The sequence below is a fragment of the Salmo trutta genome, chromosome 17 (assembly GCF_901001165.1).
Source record: "Salmo trutta chromosome 17, fSalTru1.1, whole genome shotgun sequence".
NCBI classification, from domain to species: domain Eukaryota; kingdom Metazoa; phylum Chordata; class Actinopteri; order Salmoniformes; family Salmonidae; genus Salmo; species Salmo trutta.
In genome coordinates, this window is record NC_042973.1 from 51,820,749 (window position 1) to 51,843,452 (window position 22,704).

General features: G+C 41.9%; 1 protein-coding gene across 1 annotated transcript; it reads right to left on the minus strand.

The window, feature by feature from the left end:
* Positions 1 to 14: 14 nt before the first annotated feature.
* LOC115152377 (potassium voltage-gated channel subfamily A member 1-like) lies at positions 15 to 6,444 on the minus strand. Its single transcript, XM_029697193.1, has 2 exons — positions 6,133 to 6,444; positions 15 to 5,610 (listed from the first exon to the last, which is right to left on the minus strand). Exon 2 carries the CDS (start codon positions 5,372 to 5,374, stop codon positions 3,896 to 3,898), a length of 1,479 nt encoding a protein of 492 aa, XP_029553053.1. The 5' UTR covers positions 5,375 to 5,610; positions 6,133 to 6,444; the 3' UTR covers positions 15 to 3,895.
* Between the last annotated feature and the right edge of the window lie 16,260 nt (positions 6,445 to 22,704).

Consider the following 22,704-nt stretch of genomic DNA (forward strand, 5'->3'; position numbering starts at 1 on the left):
GAATGCATTTTTTGTTTTTTTGTAGAATAATTGAATGCATAGCACCATACATAGATTGCCCTCAGAGCAAGAGCAATGGATGCACTGGTATCGTGACATGAGGGGTTTTGCATGTGTTCCCTAAACCTCACTCTGAACTGTTGCATCATGGGTATTTGGTGGAATAGGACCTGTTTTGTCCAACCACACTTCTGGGCCATAAGAGAAACCACATATGGTAAAAATATATAATTTACCTGATGGTCAGCTAGCTACTGTACATGGTATAGATAAGGTTGCTGTGGATAATCACTTTTTATTTGTTGTATTTTGGGGTATTCTATATGTCTGTTCTTAAGACCTGATGACATTCTCTTGGTTTGAAACCTTAAAAATCCCTGACACAGAAGTAACATTTTTTTTGCACTCATATGTCAACTCCACTGACATATTCACCTCATAATGTCAAATGAACTGACATCTAGGAAGGCTTTCGCATAGACAGACACCAGACCTGTTGCAGACAGACACATTCTAAGTTCCCCAGCAATACACTAGAACGACCATGAGCAAATAAAGAGAACATAGCCGATAACATATAGCACAAAACGACCAGCAACTCGATTCACAGAATCAAAAAAGGCCTCGTCCATAAACAACGTTCACATAGAGGCTTTCGGCTAGTCCACAAAAGGTATAGCCTTTGCACAAACTGATGAAAGCAAATGCTTCACTAGCTGAGACATTTTAGTTGAGGGGGTATACATACAGTAAAGGCCAATGGAAAAAGAGAAAGGAAACATAGTACAGTACTTTTCACCAAATGACATACCATCATGAGGGCCTTTGACTCTTTAGCGATGTTTACGCGTGGTCTCATAACATCTGTCTTGCGTATAACCCCTCAACTTCAGTGTCACAAACATTGTGTCGCTACCATAACAACATATGTCTTGACCCTAAATCATCTGGTCATTTCACACACTTACAGGACATATTTTGCTGCAATAACGAAACAAGATTCACACTGCATCAGTAAGCTTTGCGGAGAGCTGGAAGACTCAATTATGAAATAAATACATGTAGCTATTTAGCAAATGGAACCAGCAAAAACAGTGTAGCATCTAATAATGCACTTATATTGCCCAGAGTGAAATTCCAATATGCTAAAAATCAGTTTAAGAGCCCCTGGCTACTCCATTGTGATTCTGTGACAAATACACACGTAGAAATGGAATTGCTAGAATCGACATTCCCATTCAAGTCAATGTTCTGTGATGGATGTGAGTAATTCTATTTCTATTAATACACATGTCAATGACGTGTGGCACACTTTCAGACATTCACAGATAAAATTGCCCGTGGTATTTCTCTGGTTTAATAGTAGCAAACCTGCCTTAGTTCTCAACAACTGTAATACTAAAGAATCCAAAGCAAACCCATTTGTATCAACATGTTTTTTCGAGAATCAGTCAGTCTACATCACTATGCTCTAGTCACCTCTACTACTATAGTAATGCGTTTATTTTATTTTTTGATTGTGCGCAGCTTGGAAGGAAAATGGGATAGGGGTAAGGGTGGTTGGTACAGTATGTCCTAAGACCTAAGTGCTTTTCTAAGGCTACTTTTAGGGGCCAATCTAAGAGTTTAACATCAGGGTCTGTATTCACAAAGCATCTCAGAGTAGGAGTACAGATCTAGGATCAGATTAGTCTTTTAGGTCATAATGAATAAGATTACACGGACAGTGGGGGGACCTGATCCTAGATCAGCACTCAGCACTCTGAGACCATTTATAAACACAGGCCCTGATGACCACAGTCTATTCCACTTAGAGGCCATTTTGCATGTTTATGCATGGAAGAATAGCCTGGCTTGCAGCTCTGCAGTGAGTTCTGCAGTGACCTCACTGAGGTAGACACATTTAAAAGACTTATGGCAACATAAATCAATAGCAACAGCAACACAAGCAAAGAAAAGCTACGGATATTCTCTTTTGGTTTGAAGTGGTGCATGGGTGGAGAAGCATAAAGTACTAGAGGGGGGTTGTTGGAATATCGTTCTAGAGTCTTGGGTCAACTCGACTATGGATCGTGTGGGTAGTGCACTTTCATGGTTGTTTTCACCAAACATTCTCCGACTGTATTAATAATGATCCGAATAATCAATCATCATCATCATCATCCTCACCATCAACAACAAGAATGACAGCATAATAGTGCTGAAGCAAGCAAGATCTTTTGCATCTGATCTGTTCAATTTACCATGGATTTCCATTGTAGGCTACATACACAGAGGCACTTTCACTGAGCCTGTTGCATGGTGAGCAGGGTAAAGGCACTAGCAACTAATGTACAAAATTATTATTGGCCATATCTATTAAGCAAAGGCTAATTTCAGTAAAATAAGAGTTGTTTCTGTTGTTTTGTTTGTGAAAACAAACAAACATATCCCTAAATTTAGTAGTGAAATGGAAGACCTGACTCATAATACGTTTACTTTTTCTATGTTCAAAGGTCCATGCGCTGCACTATTGAAGTAATACTGTAACTCGGTGCTTTATGAGTATATGCGTTTTGATAATAAGTATTTATTCTGCTTCTTTGATCTCCTACGTTTTAAACTAGAAAATCAGCGTCCCCGAGCTGGGTTTTGGATATATTTTGTAATATTTCAGAAACGGTTCAGAGATTTTTTTTTAAAGTTTCCACGTTTCGTTTCCATGACAGTATGATACACTTTTCAGAGTGTCTGTAATTGCAACAAGCTGAATACTGACGTCATGCATTTAGATATACTAGGATACACAGTACCTTAGTCGATAGGCCATAATGCAGTTTACTTTTTCTCATGCTATGATCTTCGTTTAGTTTACTGTTTCCCTTAAGATTTTTTTGTTTAACATTCACTCGCTAAATAATTCGTAATTTTTCAAATCAAAAACTATTTCAAACCGGTGCTGCACTATAAGTGAAAACGAATAATAAAGGGGGAATCGAATGAAGGCATAAGGGGATGGAAAAATCCTAAATAAATATAGTTTTTGCATTATTATAAGGTTATGTTTCATCATCACGCATGCCAATATCAAAATGTATGGGGAGTCTCTTCTAAACATGCTCATGTGAAGCTCTTCTGTTATATCATTGTGCTGTCTTGCATCTAACGGGGAAAAATGACATTGAACCACTTGCTGATATCGTAATTATAGCATTTTACTGCTGGAAAATAGCAGCATTGCGGATGTCCGTAGGTCTATCAGACTGAGGCGTGTAGATCATCAGCCTCTTTTTAACATCCAAACCAGGAGATCAGTGATCCTCCGTTGTCAGTATTTTTCCTATAAGGTGCTTTGCTGGATAATAGATCCTTTGATGACAGAGGGGTAGAGGAGTCGCCTCGGACTTCAGGCCAGGTGTCAGTCGGCCCGACCACTGACTGGGTGCTGCAGATCCTACCTTGCGTGTCTCCCTCTTTGCAGCAGATGGTATTTATGATGCATTTTATCCTTGATGCAGTGTACACTTGCTGAAATGTTATCTGTGCCGATGCATAACGTTTTAATTATTACGCCTGGCTTTGTCTGATAAAAACAGATATGTCGTCTAAGTGGTGTTGGTTAGTCGTCCTCCAAGGGCGCGCGATTATGCGTGTGCGTGTTAAATAGAAGTTAATCTTTTTTAATACCTATTTGAATGATCGTTTTAAAATAATGAATTACTCTATCTGTCGTATTCTCTAATAACAGCTTAATTTTCATATTTTTTTCCTTTCAAACAATTCCTTTCAAATTGGTGAGCACGGTTGTTGTCATAATGCTAGAGCGCTTATTGGAGGCGAATGAAGCATTCAAAAAGGATGGTGTACTCAACGTGTGACGGCATCATGTAAGTCCCATGTTTTTTCTCATTCGATTCTACACATCTGTAAGCAGCTTGCTTTTATTTACACAGTTTTGGTTTGCTAGAGTGCAATTGCCAGTTCTGAGGTTTGCCTCTCTAAAATTGTCGATGCTATTATTAATGTCTCCATCAATTTCCATGTATTCTGATTTGCTGACAGTGGACGAGCTGCGTCGACTAGAGTTGCTTTCACTAATGTTTGGTTCACTAACGTTTAAGAGTTGGGCCTGCTCCTCTCCCTCGGTCTCCCTGTGGTAGAAGTAGTTGAAGTTGGACACAATGACAGGCACTGGGAGCGCAATCGTCAACACACCAGCTATGGCGCAAAGGGAACCCACTATTTTACCCCCTATAGTGACAGGCACCATGTCCCCATAGCCCACAGTTGTCATAGACACCACGGCCCACCAGAAAGCTTCCGGTATGCTGCCGAAGTGCGACCCTTTCTCCTCGGCCTCTGCGAAGAACACCGCGCTGGAGAAGAGGATGACTCCGATGAAGAGGAAGAATATCAGCAATCCGAGTTCGCGCATACTGGCCTTGAGGGTCTGTCCCAGGATCTGCAATCCTTTGGAGTGTCGTGACAGCTTAAAGATTCGAAACACTCTGACCAGTCTGATTACCCTGAGGATGGCCAGAGATGTCGCCTGCTCCCCCATGCCCTCGTCCTGGTCTTCGGGGTCCTCAGCCAGCTCCGTGCCCAGTGTGATGAAGTAAGGGATGATGGCCACTATATCAATAATGTTCATCATGTTTTTGGAGAAGACTGCCTTGCTTGGACACGCGAAGAACCGCACTAACAACTCAAACGAGAACCAGATAATGCAAAGAGTTTCAATAATGAAGAACGGGTCGGTTAGGATGTTTGGTTTGTAGTAAAAGGTATGATTCCCTACAGTCTTAAACCGACCCTTAGGGTCCTCTTTCAAGTCGGGTAAAGTCTCTAAACAAAATATGACTATGGAAATCAGAATTACCATTACAGATACTATAGCGATCCCTCTGGCCGGACCCGAACTCTCTGGGTGCTCAAAAAGCAGCCAGATCTGACGCTGGAACTCCTTCTCAGGTAAAGGACGTTCTTCCTCCCTGACGAAGCCCTCATCCTCACGGAATTTCTCCATGGCATCCACTCCCAACTCATAAAACTTTATCTCTTCCGAGAACATATCCAACGGGACGTTGACGGGCCTTCTCAGCCTACCCCCGGACTGGTAATAGTAGAGGATGGCATCGAAACTGGGACGGTTTCTGTCAAAGAAATACTCGTTTCTCAGGTGGTCAAAGTAGCGCATCCTCTTCTTGGGGTTGCCTAGCAATGTCTCGGGGAACTGGGAGAGAGTTTTGAGCTGGGTCTCGAACCGCATCCCCGCTATGTTGATGACCACTCTTTCGCAGCAATCGTGGTCTTCATGGTCGGGGGGGTACGCGTCCTGCGGGTGCCCCGGTACGGCTGCGGTCTCATCCATGTTATCTCCTGCCACAACGGTCATCTTGTAGGTCCAAGGAGTTTTGGTATTCCGGTTATACGGTTAATCTAATTGAACAGGCGGCATTCAGGTTTTGGGTTGATACAAATTGACTTCTAAATTCCTCTTCTTTTTCTCCCACTATGTGTTGTCCTAGTCCCCGGATAAGGGGCTAGCTTGCTTTGCCTCAGTGCGGCTCCACTGCGGTTCTCGCTGACTCGACCATTGCTGCTCTCCGCTGCATCTGCTTGCTGCTGCCTCTGTTACCCAGTCAGAGAAGGGGGAAAAAAAGAAAAGATTGGATCGAATGAACAGCGGAGATATTTGCTAGCTCAGCAATTTCTACCATTTATTTATTTATTTAGCCTCTAGGCTATATGTCCTGCCTATTTATCAGCGTCTAAAGGGGTAAATTATATTGTTTTATTGGTGATAATCTAGACATAAAGCAATCGAATATGCATATTATAATTGGCAGGGTAAATATTCAATATAGCCTATATAGCAAATATATATAAATATATATATAAAATGTTATATTATTGCAACACTTTATATGCATGTTTTGTCGCATAACACTGTTTGCAACTTGCCTAGGCCTATAGGCTACCTCACGCAAATAATGAAGCGTTAAAAGCACAAAAAGTCATATAGAAAGCAATACCAATTGACTGTCACAGTCTCTAAACAATAGTCATATTGTAACAATAGCCTCGGAATTATTCCCCCTGACCCCTCTTATGACAGACAGACAGACAGAGTGCACCAGTTTCAAGGCTTACCTGCGTCTTGTCCGCGACTCGGCGCAGTCATCCAACCGCCAGGACAGCCCAGGACAGCCGTAGCTTTGTGGTCATGTGTTAAAACATGAACACTTTACAACGCACCCCTCCGCAACACATTGGCGCTTTCCTCTGTGCAGGCCCTGCTACAGACTAAAACGCTCGAGACATCACTGTCTGAGCCCTTCGTATCGGTAAACTTAAATGTCTTGTTTGTCTACATCTTGATCCCGTCGCTTAACATTCGTTGTAAAATCAGGATGGAGTCAGAGAAACGTGAGCAACTTCTGTAGCCTATAGTCACTTGTGCGGTGGGGCACTTCGGTGTGAATGGCTTAGAGCAGGATAAATTATTATGCTGCGATTCGGGGGGGGGGGGGGGGGGGGGATACATTAAGGGGCAATAAGCGAACCCGTGCCATTTCAAGACATTACCGCATCAGCAGAAATGTCCTGTTACGAGTAGACAAGATGACGAGTGTTTTAGAATTTGTTTTTACCTCGAGCCGGCACAGACGGAGGAATCGATTATGTGAAGATATAATCATTTCTTAATAACGTTCAGTATATTGTTCTTATGTATTTCACACGCAAGGAGAGTGGATGGGGAGATAGAGGGAAGGGGTGAGAGAGAGAGAGAGAGGGGGGGGGAGGGAGGGGAGAGAAGGGGTTTCGACGCAATGCAGACTGGCTATACTAAAGCACGCAGCCACGAGTGCTCTCTACACCACAAAAACAAGAGTATTTATGTGTGCCAGCACTGGTGTAATATCTGCTCCGCTGGAGGGTGATAAGCAGGTATCTTCATTTTTTGTTCCTAAAAACCCAACAATGGTCCTAATGACAGGCTACTTATAAACTGATATTCTGAAAAAGTAGTCTAACTTGGCACGGTCATTACTTTATACAGTTTACATTACAACACTCAGCTATGCATATTCTAACTCAGCTCAATTCTGTGAGTGGCCAAAGACCGGAAAGAGCGGCCGCGGTGCAGACTGTTTCAGCACGACAAGGAGTGGCTTGATTCAGCGCCATGGACAGCGGTCGTGAGCACCGCGTCTCAGAACAGACCGCTCCACCGTCATCCTCCTCCCGACGTTCCACCCCCTGCCCTTCCTCGTGCATGGTGCAACGTTATGTTGTTGTTTGTCCTGTCAGTCTGATCGATGGGACGAAGCACGCAGGTTACCGTTTAAGATTGATTTGCGTCGAGCTGCACTGAGTTCATTCAAGGAGAGGGGGCTTTTCAAAGGCAATGAAGTGAGATTACTTTTTTTTTAGAAGGGCTGCGTGCATGATCGCAAGGGGATGTCAGTATACCTGTTCACTTGTTTTATAGAACACAATGGAAATAACGGTTTTAGTAACCTGCGTGTTTCGTCCCGTTGGTTTGCTATGTGTTTTTAAAATGGTCTAATAGGCCTAAACAAACAATAACATATATTTTCATTACTTTTGGCAAGTAGGGGACCTTTTTATGGATGTGAATAAAAAAATATTATATATATATAGCTGCGGGCAGCCATGAACGGTGTTCACAGGATGACAGAGAGGAAACGAGATCAGTTGGATACCGAAGCAAGCACTCTATCATGAAGGAACTCTCTTTATTTATGTGCAATCAGTGAAAACATTAGCATGTTGATTTACATCTCAGTTGGTACATTCTAAATTAGCATTCCACAATAATTCAATACATTCTGTAATATGCTTGCAGAGGCAGGACCTCCTGTTTCTCTTTTTACAGAATAAAAGATCCTACCTTTCACTGTGTTCAGACCACATAATAGGGTAACACTATGTGGTTATACAGATATATTCATCTCAATAGTTCACATTGTTTGTCTGCTTCATTTAAATCTAACATGAATTTGCATGAGACATTTGATCAATAGTTGTCTTAGTGCCACCAACTGGTCTGGTGCAGCCATCTAAGGTTGCAGTAACTTTATATTCACACAGCTTCTAAGGACATATACATCAAGTTTACATCCCAATTTTATTGCCCCATGTCCATCAGTTCAGTTCTAGTAGCCAGTTGTTGCCCATGGTGGAATCATTTTCAGGGCTTGACATTACAGGGCTTCGGACAAGTAGGACAGATTTTTTTTTACTTGTCTGAAAGCTCAAGTCACTTGTCCAAAAATACAAAAAATGTCTGTAACACCATGGGCCGAAAGGTGACTGACAGGGACTATTCCATCTAACATGTTCATGGAATGCATGATGCATATTTTGATTTGCAACATGTCAAAATTGGATGTAGAATGATCCCATATCTTTTTTCCTGAAAGCGAGGTCAGTACAGGTGCATCAAAGCTGGGACAGAGAAACTGAAAAACAAATAGCCATCACTAGCCAACCTCCACCCAGTACCCTGCCCTAAACGTAGTCACTGTCACTAGCTGGCTACCACCCAGTTACTCATCCCTGCACGTTAGAGGCTGCTGCCCTATGTACATAGACATGGAACACTGGCCACTTTAATAATGTTTACATAGTGTTTTTCCCATTTCATATGTATATACTATATTCTAGTCAAGGCTATCCTGTTGAACTATTGCTGTACATACACTACAAGTAAAACGTTTTAGAACATCTACTTATTCAAGGGGTTTTCTTTATTTTTACTATTTTCTACATTGTAGAATAATAGTGAAGACATCAAAACTATAAAATAACACATATGGAATCATGTAGTAACCATAAAAGTGTTAAACAAATCAAAATATATTTTATATTTGAGATTCTTAAAATAGCCACCCTTTACCTTGATGACAGCTTTGCACAAGCTTGGCATTCTCTCAACCAGCTTCATGAGGTAGTCACCTGGAAAGCATTTCAATTAACAGGTGTGCCTTCTTAAAAGTTAATATGTGGAATTTCTTTCCTTCTTAATGTGTTTGAGCCAATCCGTTGTGTTGTGACAAGGTAGGGGTGGTATACAGAAGATAGCCCATATTATGGCAGGAACAGTTCAAATAAGCAAATAGAAACGACAGTCCATCATTACTTTAAGACATGAAGGTCAGTCAATATTGAACATTTATAGATCTTTGAAAGTTTATTCAAGTGCAGTCGCAAAAACCATCAAGCGCTATGATGAAACTGGCTCTCATGAGGACCGTCACAGGAATGGAAGATCCAGAGTTACCTCTGCTGCAGAGGATAAGTTCATTAGAGTTACCAGACTCAAAAATTGCAGCCCAAATAAATGCTTCACAGAGTTCAAGTAACAGACATATCTCAACATCAACTATTCAGAGGAAACTGTGAATCAGGCCTTCATCGTCGAATTGCTGCAAAGAAACCACTACTAAAGGAGACCAATTTGAAGAAGAGACTTGCTTGGGCCAAGAAACACGAGCAATGGACATTAGACCGGTGGAAATGTGTCCTTTTGTCTGCAGTCCAAATTTGAGATTTTTGGTTCTAACCGCCGTGTCTTTGTGAGACGCGGTGTGGGTGAACGGATGATCTCCGCATTTGTATTTCCCAACGTAAAGCATGTAGTTGGAGGTGTGATGGTGTGGGGGTGCTTTGCTGGTGACACTGTCTGTGATTTATTTAGAATTCAAGGCACACTTAACCAGCATGGCTACCACAGCATTCTGCAGCGATACGCCATCCCATCTGGTTTGGGCTTAATGGGACTATCATTTGTTTTTCAACAGGACAATGACCCAACACACCTCCAGGCTGTGTAAGGGCTATTTTACCGAGAAGGAGAGTGATGGAGTGCTGCATCAGATGACCTGGCCTCCACAATCCCCCGACCTCAACCAAAATGAGATGGTTTGGGATGAGTTGGACCGCAGAGTGAAGAAAAAGGAGGCAACAAGTGCTCCGCATATGTGGAAACTCTTTCAAGACTAGAAAATCATTCCAGGTGAAGCTGGTTGAGAGAATGTCAAGAGTGTGTATTTTTTTTTATATTGGTGTCACAAATTTATAATTTGTAGTTCTTTATTAAACATTTAGTTATTTGTTACATTTGACTGTGTAAAACCTAGCAGTACCACTTAATTCTCTGAATGAGACAGATATATAGCGTTTTGCAAAAATATACACTACCATTCAAAAGTTTGGGGTCACTTAGAAAATCCTTGTTTTTGAAAGAAAGGCAACTTTTTTCCATTAAAATCAACTGAAGCTGTCAGTTGAGGACTTGTGAGGCCAGTTGTATTGCTTCTTCAATCAGAACAACAGTTTTCAGCTGTGCTAACATAATTGCAAAAGGGTTTTCTAATGAGCAATTAGCTTTTAAAATGATAAACTTGGATTAGCTAACACAACATGCCACAGGAGTGATGGTTGCTGATAATGGGCCTCTGTACGCCTATGTAGATATTCCATTAAAAATCAGCTGTTTCCAGCTACAATAGTCATTTACGACATTAGTAATGTCTACACTGTATTTCTGATCAATTTGATGTGATTTTAATGGACAAAAAATTAGCTTTTCTTTCAAAAACAAGGACGTTTCTAAGTGACCCCAAACTTTTGAACGGTAGTGTATATTATTTGTCTCTGAAATGAAACCATCAAGTGATAGATTTCAAACAAGCCCATGCCATGATAGTGATAAAAAACATTCCAATCTCTTTTATAAGTTCTAAACAATAAAAGCACATTTGACCATTTACCAACATTACTGAAAATCGTGTTTAGCATGAGGAAAGACACCTACATACCATATAGTTAGATAGAGGACTCAGCTTTGTATCTGTGCCGTTATAGTGTCTGGGACAGCATGGGCACCGCCATTGAGGCTATCTCCATTTTAAAGTATTCCAATCTTTATTTTTCATTGGCTGATTGCTACAGACTTCTAAGAATCCCCACCCAGTTGACTACTTTAAAATGGTGGAAGTCCTCAATCGCAATAGAGCCCCACAGTGGAAGTGTCATAATACCCATAAAACCTAGCGGTCAAACAAGGAAATGGTTCCAATCGTTTTTCCACCATTCAATTTTCCCATGGAGGATTTTAGAAACACTTAAAATAAGGGCTGTGTTTCGTGTCGGCTTACCCTGGCGTGATTCGAAAATACTTATTAGCATCAAAGTAGATATCATGCAAAACTACAAATCGTTGCAATCAATCAATCAATCACATTTATTTATAAAGCCCTTTTTACATCAGCCGATGACACAAAGTGCTATACAGAAACCCAGCCTAAAACCCCAAACAGCAAGCAATGCAGATGTACAGTTGAAGTCGAGAGTTTACATACACCTTAGCCAAATACATTTAAACTCAGTTTTTCACAATTCTTGACATTTAATCCTGGTAAAAAATCCCGGTTTTAGGTCAGTTAGGATCACCACTTTATTTTAAGAATGTGAAATGCCAGAATAATAGTAGAGAGAATGATTTATTTCAGCTTTTATTTCTTTCAACACATTCCCAGTGGGTCAGAAGTTTACATACACTCAATTAGTATTTGGTAGCATTGCCTTTAAATTGTTTATCTTGGGTCAAACGTTTCTTCGGGAAGCCTTCCACAAGCTTCCCACAATAAGTTGGGTGAATTTTGGCCCATTCCTCCTGACAGAGCTGGTGTAACCGAGTCAGGTTTGTAGGCCTCCTTGCTTGCACACGCTTTTTCAGTTCTGCCCACAAATTTTTTATAGAATTGAGGTCAGGGCTTTGTGATGGCCACTCCAATACCTTGACTTTGTTGTCCTTAAGCCATTTTGCCACAACTTTGGAAGTAAGCTTGGGGTCATTGTCCATTTGGAAGACCCATTTGTGACCAAGCTTTAACTTCCTGACTGATGTCTTGAGATGTTTCTTCAATATATCCACATACTTTTCCTACTTCATGATGCCATCTATTTTGTGAAGTGCACCAGTCCCTCCTGCAGCAAATGGTGTTGGTGGATGGTGTTCTTCGGCCTGCAAGCCTCCCCCTTTTTCCTCCAAACATAACAATGGTCATTATGGCCAAACAGTTCTATTTTTGTTTCATCAGACCAGAGGACATTTCTCCAAAAAGTCAGATCTTTTTCCCCATGTGCAGTTGCAAACCGTAGTCAGGCTTTTTTTTTGGTGGTTTTGGAGCAGTGGCTTCTTCCTTGCTGAGTGGCCTTTCAGGTTATGTCGATATAGGACTCGTTTTACTGTGGATATATATACTTTTGTACCTGTTTCCTCCAGCATCTTCGCAAGGTCCTTTGCTGTTGTTCTGGGATTGATTTGCACTTTTCACACCAAAGTACGTTCATCTCTAGGAGACAGAATGCATCTCCTTCCTGAGCGGTATGACGGCTGCGTGGTCCCATGGTGGTTATACTTGCGTACTATTGTTTGTACAGATGAACGTGGTACCTTCAGGTGTTTGGAAATTGCTCGCAAGGATGAACCAGACTTGTGGAGGTCCACAATTTTTTTTCTTAGGTCTTGGCTGACTTCCGACTTCAACTGTAGAAGCACCTGCACGTCATCTCTAGCTGGCACGTTTTCTAACAGGTCAATTTAAAGAAATGTAGCCAATTTATTCATTACTACATTTAGCTAATATTACAGTTATTCCAGATATTCTTGTCATTGCCATGATTCGGCAGTCTCATCCAGATCATCATGGCATTTGTAGTTCTTTATGATAGCCACATTAGCAGGTAATTAGCATTTCATTTGTGGGGGTAAATACAGGTGAATATATAACTGCTCTTAAATGCTAGTAAAACTAAATGCATGCTCTTCAACTGACCCTCGTAAAACTGACTATCCTGCCGATCCTTGACTTCGGCAATGTCATTTACAAAATAGCCTCCAAAACTCTACTCAGCAAATTCGATGTTGTCTATCACAGTGCCATCCGTTTTGTCACCAAAGCCCCATATACTACCCACCGTTGTGACATGTATGCTCTCATTGGCTGGCCCTCGCTACATATTCTTTTCCAAACCCACTGGCTCCAGGTCATCTATATGTCTTTGCAATGTAAAGCTCCGCCTTATCTCAGCTCACTGGTCACCATAGCAGCACCCACCCATAGCACACGCTCCAGCATGTATATTTCACTTGTCATCCCCAAAGCCAACACCTGCTTTGGCCGCTTTCCTTCCAGTTCTCTGCTGCCAATGACTGGAACTAATTGCAAAAATCACTGAAGTTGGAGACTTATATCTCCCTCACTAAATTCAAGTATCGGCTGTCAGAGCAGCTTACCAATCGCTGCAGCTGTACACAGCCCATCTGTAAATAGCCCATCCAACCAACTACCTACCTCATCCCCATATTTGTTTTATGTTTTTTTCTGCTCTTTTGCACACCTGTATTTGTACTTGCACATCATCATCTGCACATCTATCACTCCAGTGTTAATTACTAAATTGTAATTACTTCGCCACTATGGCCTATTTATTGTCTTACCTCCTTACTTCATTTGCACACACTGTATACAGATTTTCTATTGTGTTATTGACTGTATGTTTGTTTATCCCATGTGTAACTCTGTGTTGTTGTTTTTGTCACACTGATTTGCTTTATCTTGGCCAGGTCGCAGTTGTGTGAGAAGTTATGTTGAGAAGTTGTTCTCAACTGGCCTACCTGGTTAAATAAAGGTGAAAAATATATATATATACTGTGTTATATATATATATACTGTGTTACTCACACTCATATATCCATGTTAAAACGGGTTATATCCATGATGAGTCTTCTATCTATCTCTATGCTACATACAAAGTTGTCCCCTCTCTGCTGTGGGGACGACAAGGTTAATTAACATACAGCTGGCGGGGTTTATGCTGCATCGGCAAGATAGAACAGCTGCCTCCGGTAAGACAAGGGGTGGCGGTCAGTGTATATTTGTAAACAACAGCTGGTGCACAAAATCTAATATTAACCTCTCTTGGGTAGGGGGCAGTATTTTGACGTCCGGATTAAGAAGGTGCCCAGAGTAAACTGCCTGCTACTCAGTCCCAGAAGCTAAGATATGCATACTATTAGTAGATTTGGATAGAAAACACTCGGATGTTTCTAAAACTGTTTGAATGATGTCTGTGAGTATAACAGAACTCATATGGCAGGCACAAACCTGAGAAGAAATCCAACCAGGAAGTGTGGAAATCTGAGGTTTGTAGTTTTTCAAGTGATTCCCTATCCAATATACAGTGTCTGTGGGGTCATTTTGCACTTCCTAAGGCTTCCACTAGATGTTAACAGTCTTTAGAACGTTGTTTCATGCTTCTACTGTGACTGGGTAGAGAATAAGAGCCATTGGAATCAGATGACTGAGAAAATGACATGAGCTCAGTTTTGCGCACTCACGTGAGAGTTAGCTGTGTTTCTTTTCTTTTTTGAAGACAAAGGAATCGTCCGGTTGGAATATAATGGAAGATTTATGATAAAAACATCCTAAAGATTGATTCTATACATCGTTTGACATGTTTCTACGAACTGTAATATAAATTGTTTGACTTTTCGTCTGAACTCACTGCGCGAGCACAGTGGATTTGGATTACTCGACTGAACGTGCAAACAAAATTTTTGGAGGTATTTGGACAAAAAGGATGGACTTTATCAAAACAAATGAACATTTATTGTGGAACTGGGATTCCTGGGAGTGCATTCCGATGAAGATCATCAAAGGTAAGTGAATATTTATAATGCTATTTCTGAGTTTTGTTGACTCCACAAAATGGCGGGTTTGGTTTGGTGACTGAGCGCCGTACTCAGATTATTGCAAAGTGTGCTTTCGCTGTAAATCTTTTTTGAAATCTGGCATAGCGGTTGCATTAAGGAGAAGTGTATCTATAATTCTTTGAATAACAGTTGAATATTTTATCAACGTTTATGATGAGTTTTTCTGTAAATTGATGTGCTCATTCACCGGAAGTTTTGGGAGGCAAAACATTTCGGAACATTACACGCCAATGTAAAATGGGGTTTTGGGATATAAATATGAACTTTATCGAGCAAAACATACATGTATTGTGTATCATGAAGTCCTATGAGTGCCATCTGATGAAGATCATCAAAGGTTAGTGATTAATTTTAGCTGTATTTCTGGTTTTTGGGACGCCTCTCCTTGCGTGGAAAATGGCTGTGTGGTTTTTCTTGTCTAGGCGCTGTCCTAACATAATCTAATGTTATGCTTTCGCCGTAAAGCCTTTTTGAAATCAGACAATGTGGTTGGATTAACGAGAAGTGTATCTTTAAAATGGGATATAATAGTTGTATGGTTGAGAAGCGTCCCACATACCCCAGAGAGGTTTTAAGGAAGTCTCAAGGTTTTGCTCGCCTGAAGTAGAGTATCTCATGATAAGCTGAAGACGACACAATTTAAGCGGGACTTTAACCCGGATGCTTATAAGAAATCCCGCTATGCCCTCCAACGAACTATCAAACAGACAGAGCGTCAATACTAAGATTGAATCATACTACACCGTCCCCGACGCTCATTAGATGTGGCAGGGCTTGCAAACTATTACAGACTACAAATGGAAGCACAGCCGAGCTGCCCAGTGACACGAGTCTACCAGATGACCTAAATTACTTCTATGCTCGCTTCGAGGCAAGCAACACTGAAGCAAGCATGAGAGCATCAGCTGTTCCGGACGACTGTGTGATCACGCTTTCCGGAGCCGATGTGAATAAGACCTTTAAACAGGTCAACATTCAAAAGACTGCAGGGCCAGACGGATTACCAGGACGTGTACTCCGAGCATGCGCTAACCAACTGGCAAGTGTCTTTACTGACATTTTCAACCTCTCCCTGTCAGAGTCTGTAATACCAACATGTTTCAAGCAGACCACCATAGTCCACCATAGGTAACCTGCCTAAATGACTACCGACCCGTAGCACTCACGTCTGTAGCCATGAAGTGCTTTGAAAGGTTGGTCATGCTTCACATCAACACCATTATCCCAGAAACTCTAGACCCACTCCAATTTGCATACCGCCCCAACAGATCCACAGATTATGCAATCTCTATTGCACTCCACACTGCCCTTACCCAGCTGGACAAAAGGAACACCTACGTGAGAATGCTATTCATTGACTACAGCTCAGCGCTCAACACCATAGTGCCCCCAAAGCTCATCACTAAGCTAAGGACCCTGGGACTAAACACTTCCCTCTGCAACTGGATCCTGGACTTCCTGACGGGCTGCCCCCAGGTGGTAAGGGTAGGTAACAACACATCTGCCACACTGATCCTCAACACGGGAGCCTCTCAGGGGTGCGTGCTCAGTCCCCTCCTGTACTTGCTGTTCACCCATGACTGCGTGGCCAGGCACGACTCCAGCACCATCATTAAGTTTGCCGATGACACAACAGTGGTAGGCCTGATCACCGACAACGATGACACAGCCTATAGGGAGGAGGTCAGAGACCTGGTCATGTGGTGCAAGGATAACAACCTCTCCCTCAACGTGATCAAGACAAAGGAGATGATTGTGGACTACAGGAAAAGGAGGACAGAGCATGTCCCTATTCTCATCGATGGGGCTGTAGTGGAGCAGGTTGAGAGGTTCAAGTTCCTTGGTGTCCACATCACCAAAAAACTATCATGGTCCAAACACACCAAGACAGTCATGAAGAGGGTACGACAAAGTCTATTCCCCCTCAGGAGACTGAAAAGATTTGGCATGGGTCCTCAGATCCTCAATTTTCTTTACAGCTGCACCATCGAGAGCATCCTGACTGGTTGCATCACTGCCTGGTATGGCAACTGCTCAGCCTCCGACCACAAGGCACTACAGAGGGTTGTGCGAGCGGCCTAGTACATCACTGGGGTCAAGCTTCCTGTCTTCCAGGACCTCTATACCAGGCGGTGTCAGAGGAAGGCCCTAAAAATTGTCAAAAACCTCATAGACTGTTCTCTCTGCTACCGCAGGGCAAGCGATACCAGAGCGCCAAGTCTAGGTCAGAAAGGCTTCATAACAGCTTCTATCCCCAAGCCATAAGACTCCTGAACAGGTAATCAAATGGCTACCCAGACTACCCCCTCTTGACTACCACTCTCTTTTACGCTGCTGCTACTCTCTTTTTATTATCTATGCATAGTCACTTTAACTCTACCTACATGTACATATTACCTAAATTACCTCGACTGACTTGTGCCCCCGCACATTGACTGTACTGGTACCCCCTGTATATAGCCTCGCTACTGTTATTTTGCTGCTGCTCTTTAATTATTTGCTGTTTGTTATTTTATTTTTTACTTATCTATTTTCACTGAACACTTACTTTTCTTAAAGCTGCATTTTTGGTTAAGGTCTTGTAAGTAAGCATTTCACTGTAAGGTTGTATTTGGCGCATGTGACAAATTGATTTGAAGTCTCTAGGTGAAACGGGACAGTGGATATGAGGGTTTAAGTGAGACTGCTTCATAGAGATAGATTGAGGACTGTATCTGTGCCATTATAGTGTCTGTGACAGCATGGACAGAGCCATTGAGGCAATCTCCATTTTGAAGTAGTCAATCTTCTTCTTCACGATTGGCTGATCCATCCTGATGACCCCATTGGACATGTCTCCAACAGGGTCTCCAGGAGGGATCAGCCAATTCAGTTGGAAGTCCCAGCCAGTGCCCTCAATGGCACTGCCCATGCTAATACAGCTGCCCATGCTAATATGTACTTTTGGCCACTAGTGGCCTTTATCATTCTCAATGGACTGCTTATAACAACGCCACCTATAGGCCAGTCGGTACCACTCTTTTTGACCAAAAATATTGTCTTCACTGTGAACCCCTGATGACAATTTACAAAGCATGGTTTGATTGTACATTCTGTACAAGCAGGAATAAATACACCAATGGCAATATCCCACAACAGTTATGTTTGTTTATAACCACAGACATTGTAATTTAATATAATATCCGTTGCCTAATCGATATATCCTACAGGGTTAACATTAGGAATGAGTCTAGTATTAATGCTACAACCCAAATAGTGTTATGTGAGTTTAGGCTTACTACACTTTTTATCAGTTAGGCTACCTATTGTGCCCCCCCCCAAAAAAGTAAATAATCAATATCCATTTACGTTTTTACAGTCAACTGGGTACTCAACAATAGGGAAGGTATCTTTGGACATGATCCATTGAATATCCATTGATAGACATTTTCGGGGCCAAACAGCAAGTGGAGTGAGCTCTAAACTGCTAGTATCATTAATAAAGAATGGGCTGTCTTTCCAACCCTCCCTATCTGCACAGTGGATCTCCTTGACTTCCTCTCTCGCTCTGTCTTTCTATCTCTCTCTCTCTCCCTTTCCCCCACACTCTCTCTGCTTAGTTTATTCTGCTAAGATGTGCTGCTAGCTGGTGCTGCAAGTGGGCCTACCATATTGATAAATTAATATCATACACTTAATATATCACTGTCGCACTTCAATTAAGTTAATGGAGTCGTTTGCAATATTAACTAGTTACTTTAAAGTAAGGACACTCCCATCCCACTTCCTAATTATTGCATGGAACTCCGTTCCATCTCATATTGCTCAAATAAACAGCAAACCTGGTTTCAAAAAACAAATAAAGCAACACCTCACAGCACAACGCCTCTCCCCTATTTGATCTAGATAGTTTGTGTGTATGCGTTGATATGTAGGCTACGTGTGCCTTTTAAAAAATGTATGTAGTTCTGTCCTTGAGCTGTTCTTGTCTATTGATGTTCTGTATTATGTCATGTTTCATGTTTTGTGTGGACCCCAGGAAGAGTAGCTGCTGCTTTTGCAACAGCTAATGGGGATCCTAATAAAATACCAAATACCTAATATTATCGAAGAGTTACTATTTTTGGGAGGATCTATGTTGTTAATATTATAAAATATGATTCTATTTGACGTTTTCCATACATGAAATGAATTGCAACTGTGGAATATTCAAATGTGCATTTCAGTAAATATTACTTTGTAATAGAATTGTTTTGTCACTTGATTGTTTTGTTCTCATTTGCAAACCAAATAAAAAGTGGACCATATTTTTATAACCTTAAACGTATATGTAACACAGGTCAACTCATGTTCAATACTTATCGTTACTAGTGAGATTCCAGTAACCAATCATATTTAACTTTATTTTGAGCCAATCAAAACTCAAATAAATGGCCTGGCTCCCCCTCCACTTTGTTAAGTAGAAAACCCAAACCCCTGGCAGCAGATCCACAAGATCTGCCATGAGAGGTGACTGTATAGTTCCCTGAAGGAAAAGCACCTTTAGTCAATCTGCTTTCTCTGTGAGAGCTTCCCATGTCTGGAACACACAGCCGTTAGACACACACAGCTGCACCGCATATTGCACCTTCACAAAAAAACATAAAGACATGGCTAAAGGCCAATCAGACTTGTGAACATAATCCCTAGCTGTGTATTGCCACTTTCCATGTTTGTCTATAGTTTGTGAGGTGTGGAAACATTTTGTTACTTTTATGTACAGTACTTTTGGAAAATATTCAGACCCCTTGACTTTTTCCACATTTTGGTAGGTTACAGCCTTATTCTAAAATGTATTAAATTGTTTTTTTCCACATCAGTCTACACACAATACCCCATAATGACAAAGCAAAAACAGGTTTTTATATTTGCACATGTATTAAATCTTTAAAAAAAATGAAATAACAGATTTACATAAGTATTCAGACCCTTTACTCAGTACTTTGTTGAAGCATCTTTGGAAACGATTACAGCCTCGAGTCTTCTCGGGTATGACGCTACAAGCTTGGTACACCTGTATTTACGGAGTTTCTCCCATTCTTCTCTGCAGATCCTCTCAAGCTCTGTCAAGTTGGATGGGAAGTGTTGCACAGCTATTTTTAGGTCTCTCCAGAGATGTTTGATCGGGTTAAAGTCCATGTTCTGTCTGGGGCACTCAAGGACATTCAGAGATTTGTCTCGAAGCCACTCCTGGGTTGTCTTGGCTGTGTGTTCAGGGTCGTTGTCCTGTTGGAAGGTGAACCTTCGCCCCAGTCTGAGGTCCTGAGCGCTCTGGGGCAGATTTTCATCAAGGATCTCTGTACTTTTTTCTGTTCATCTTTGCCTCCATCCTTACTAGTCTCCCAGTGCCTGCTGCTGAAAAACATCCTCACAGCATGATGCTGTCACCTCCATGCTTCACCGTAGGGATGGGTGCCAGGTTTCCTCCAGACGTGACACTTGGCATTCAGGCCAATGAGTTCAATCTTGGTTTAATCAGACCAGAGAATCTTGTTTCTCAGGGTCTGAGTCTTTAGGTGCCTTTTTGCCAACTCCAAGCGGGCTGTTATGTGCCTTTTACTGAGGAGTGGCTTCCGTCTGGCCACTCTACCATAAAGGCCTGATTGGTGGAGTGCTGCAGAGATGGTTGTCCTTCTGGAAGGTTCTCCCATCTCCAAATAGGAACTTTAGAGCTCTGTCGGAATGACCATCGGGTTCTTGGTCACCTCCCTGACCAAGGTCCTTCTCCCCCGATTGCTCAGTTTGGCCGGGCAGCCAGCTCTAGGAAGAGTCTTGGTGGTTCCAAACTTCTTCCATTTAAAAATGATGGAGCCAACTGTGTTCTTGGGGACCTTCAATACTGCAGATATTTTTTGGTACCCTTCCCCAGATCTGTGCCTCAACACAATCCTGTCTCGGAGCTCTACGGACAATTCCTTCGACCTCATGGCTTGGTTTTTGCTCTGACATGCACTGTCAACTGTGGGACCTTATACAGACAGGTGTGTGCCTTTCCAAATCATGTCCAATCAATTGAATTTACCACAGGTGGACTCCAATCAAGTTGTAGAAACATCTCAAGGAAGATCAATGAAAACAGGATGCATCTGAGCTCAATTTCGACTGTCATTTCAAAGGGTCTGAATACTTATGTAAATAAGGCATTTCTGTTTTTTACGTTTAATACATTTGCAAACATTCTACAAACCTGTTTTCGCTTTGTCATTATGGGGTATTGTGTGTAGATTGCTGAGGATCATTCTTTTTTTTATTATCCATTTTTAGAATAAGGATGTAACATAACAAAATGTGGAAAAAGTCAAGGGGTGTGAATACTTTCCGAAGGCACTGTATTTTGTTTTGTTGCTTTTTGTGCTATTGCTGTGTCTGTGTTGCTTGTTGCTTGTTGTATGTTGCTTTGCATGTGCTCACTCCTCATTGTTTGTCTGTATTGTTATTGTAATTATTTATGATATCCTGCCCAGGGACTGCAGTTGAAAATTAGCCGGCTGGCTAAAACCGTCCCTTTTACTGAAACGTTGATTCATGTGCATCGTCCCTGTACAGATAAAAACAAACTCTAACTCTTGCGTTAGCATTAGTTAGCAACTTCCTTCAAACTACACGTAGAGACATAAAACTGGTATCCCAAAATTCACCTCGTTCTGGTGAAGTACACTGAACAAAAATATAAACGCAACATGGAAAGTGTTAGTCCCATGTTTCATGAGCTGAAATAAAAGATCCCAAAATTGTTCCATATGCACAAAAAGCTTATTTTTCTCAAATTGTTTGCACAAATTTGTTTACATCCCTGGCAGTAAGCATTTCTCATTTGCAAAGATAACCCATCCCCCTGACAGGTGTGGCATATCAAGAAGCTGATTAAACAGCATGATCATTACAAAGGTGCACCTTGCGCTGTGGACAATAAAGGCCACTATAAAATCTTGTCACACAACACAATAACACAGATGTCTCAAGTTTTAAGAGTGTGCAATTGCCATGCTGACTGCAGGAATGTCCACCAGAGCTGCTGCCAGAGAATTGAATGTTAATTTCTCTACCATAAGCTGCCTCCAATGTCATTTTAGGGAATTTGTCATTACGTCCAACCGGCCTCACAACCACAGACCATGTGTAACCACGCCAGCCCAGGACCTCCACATCCGGCTACTTCACCTGCGGGGTCGTCTGGGACCAGCCACTTGGACAGCTGATGAAACTGTGGGTTTGCAGAAACTGTCTCAGGGAAGCTTATCTGCACGCTCGTCGTTCTCACCAGGGTCTTGACCTGACTGCAGTTTGGCGTCGTAACCGACTTCAGTGGGCAAATGCTCACCTTCAATGGCTACTGGCATTCTGGAGAAGTGTGCTTTTCACAGAGGAAGTTGCATGGCGTCGTTTGGGCGTGAGGTTGTGAACAGAGTGCCCCATGGTGGCGGTGGGGTTATGGTTTGGGCATGCATAACCTACGGACAACGAACACAATTGCATTTCATTGGCAACAATTTGAATGCGCAGAGATGAGATCCTGAGGCCCAATATTGTGCCATTTATCCACTGCCATCACCTTATGTTTCAGTATGATAATGCACGGCCCCATGTCACAAGGATCTGTACTCAATTCCTGGAATCTGAATATGTCCCAGTTCTTCCATGGCCTGCATACTCACCAGAAATGTCACCCATTGAGCAGATTTGGGATGCTTTAGATCAATGTGTACGACAGCGTGTTCCAGTTCCGGGCAATATCCAGCAACTTTGCAAAGCCATTGAAGAGGAGTGGGGCAACATTCCACAGGCCACAATCAACAGTCTGATCAACTCTATGCGAAGGAGCTGTCGCGCTACATGAGGCAAATGGTGGTCACACCAGATACTGACTGGTTTTCTGATCCACGCCCCTACCCTTT

Bases quoted from the DNA above. Each gene is read 5' to 3' on its own strand.
- LOC115152377 (XM_029697193.1), bottom strand. From the start codon at position 5,374: ATGACCGTTGTGGCAGGAGATAACATGGATGAGACCGCAGCCGTACCG.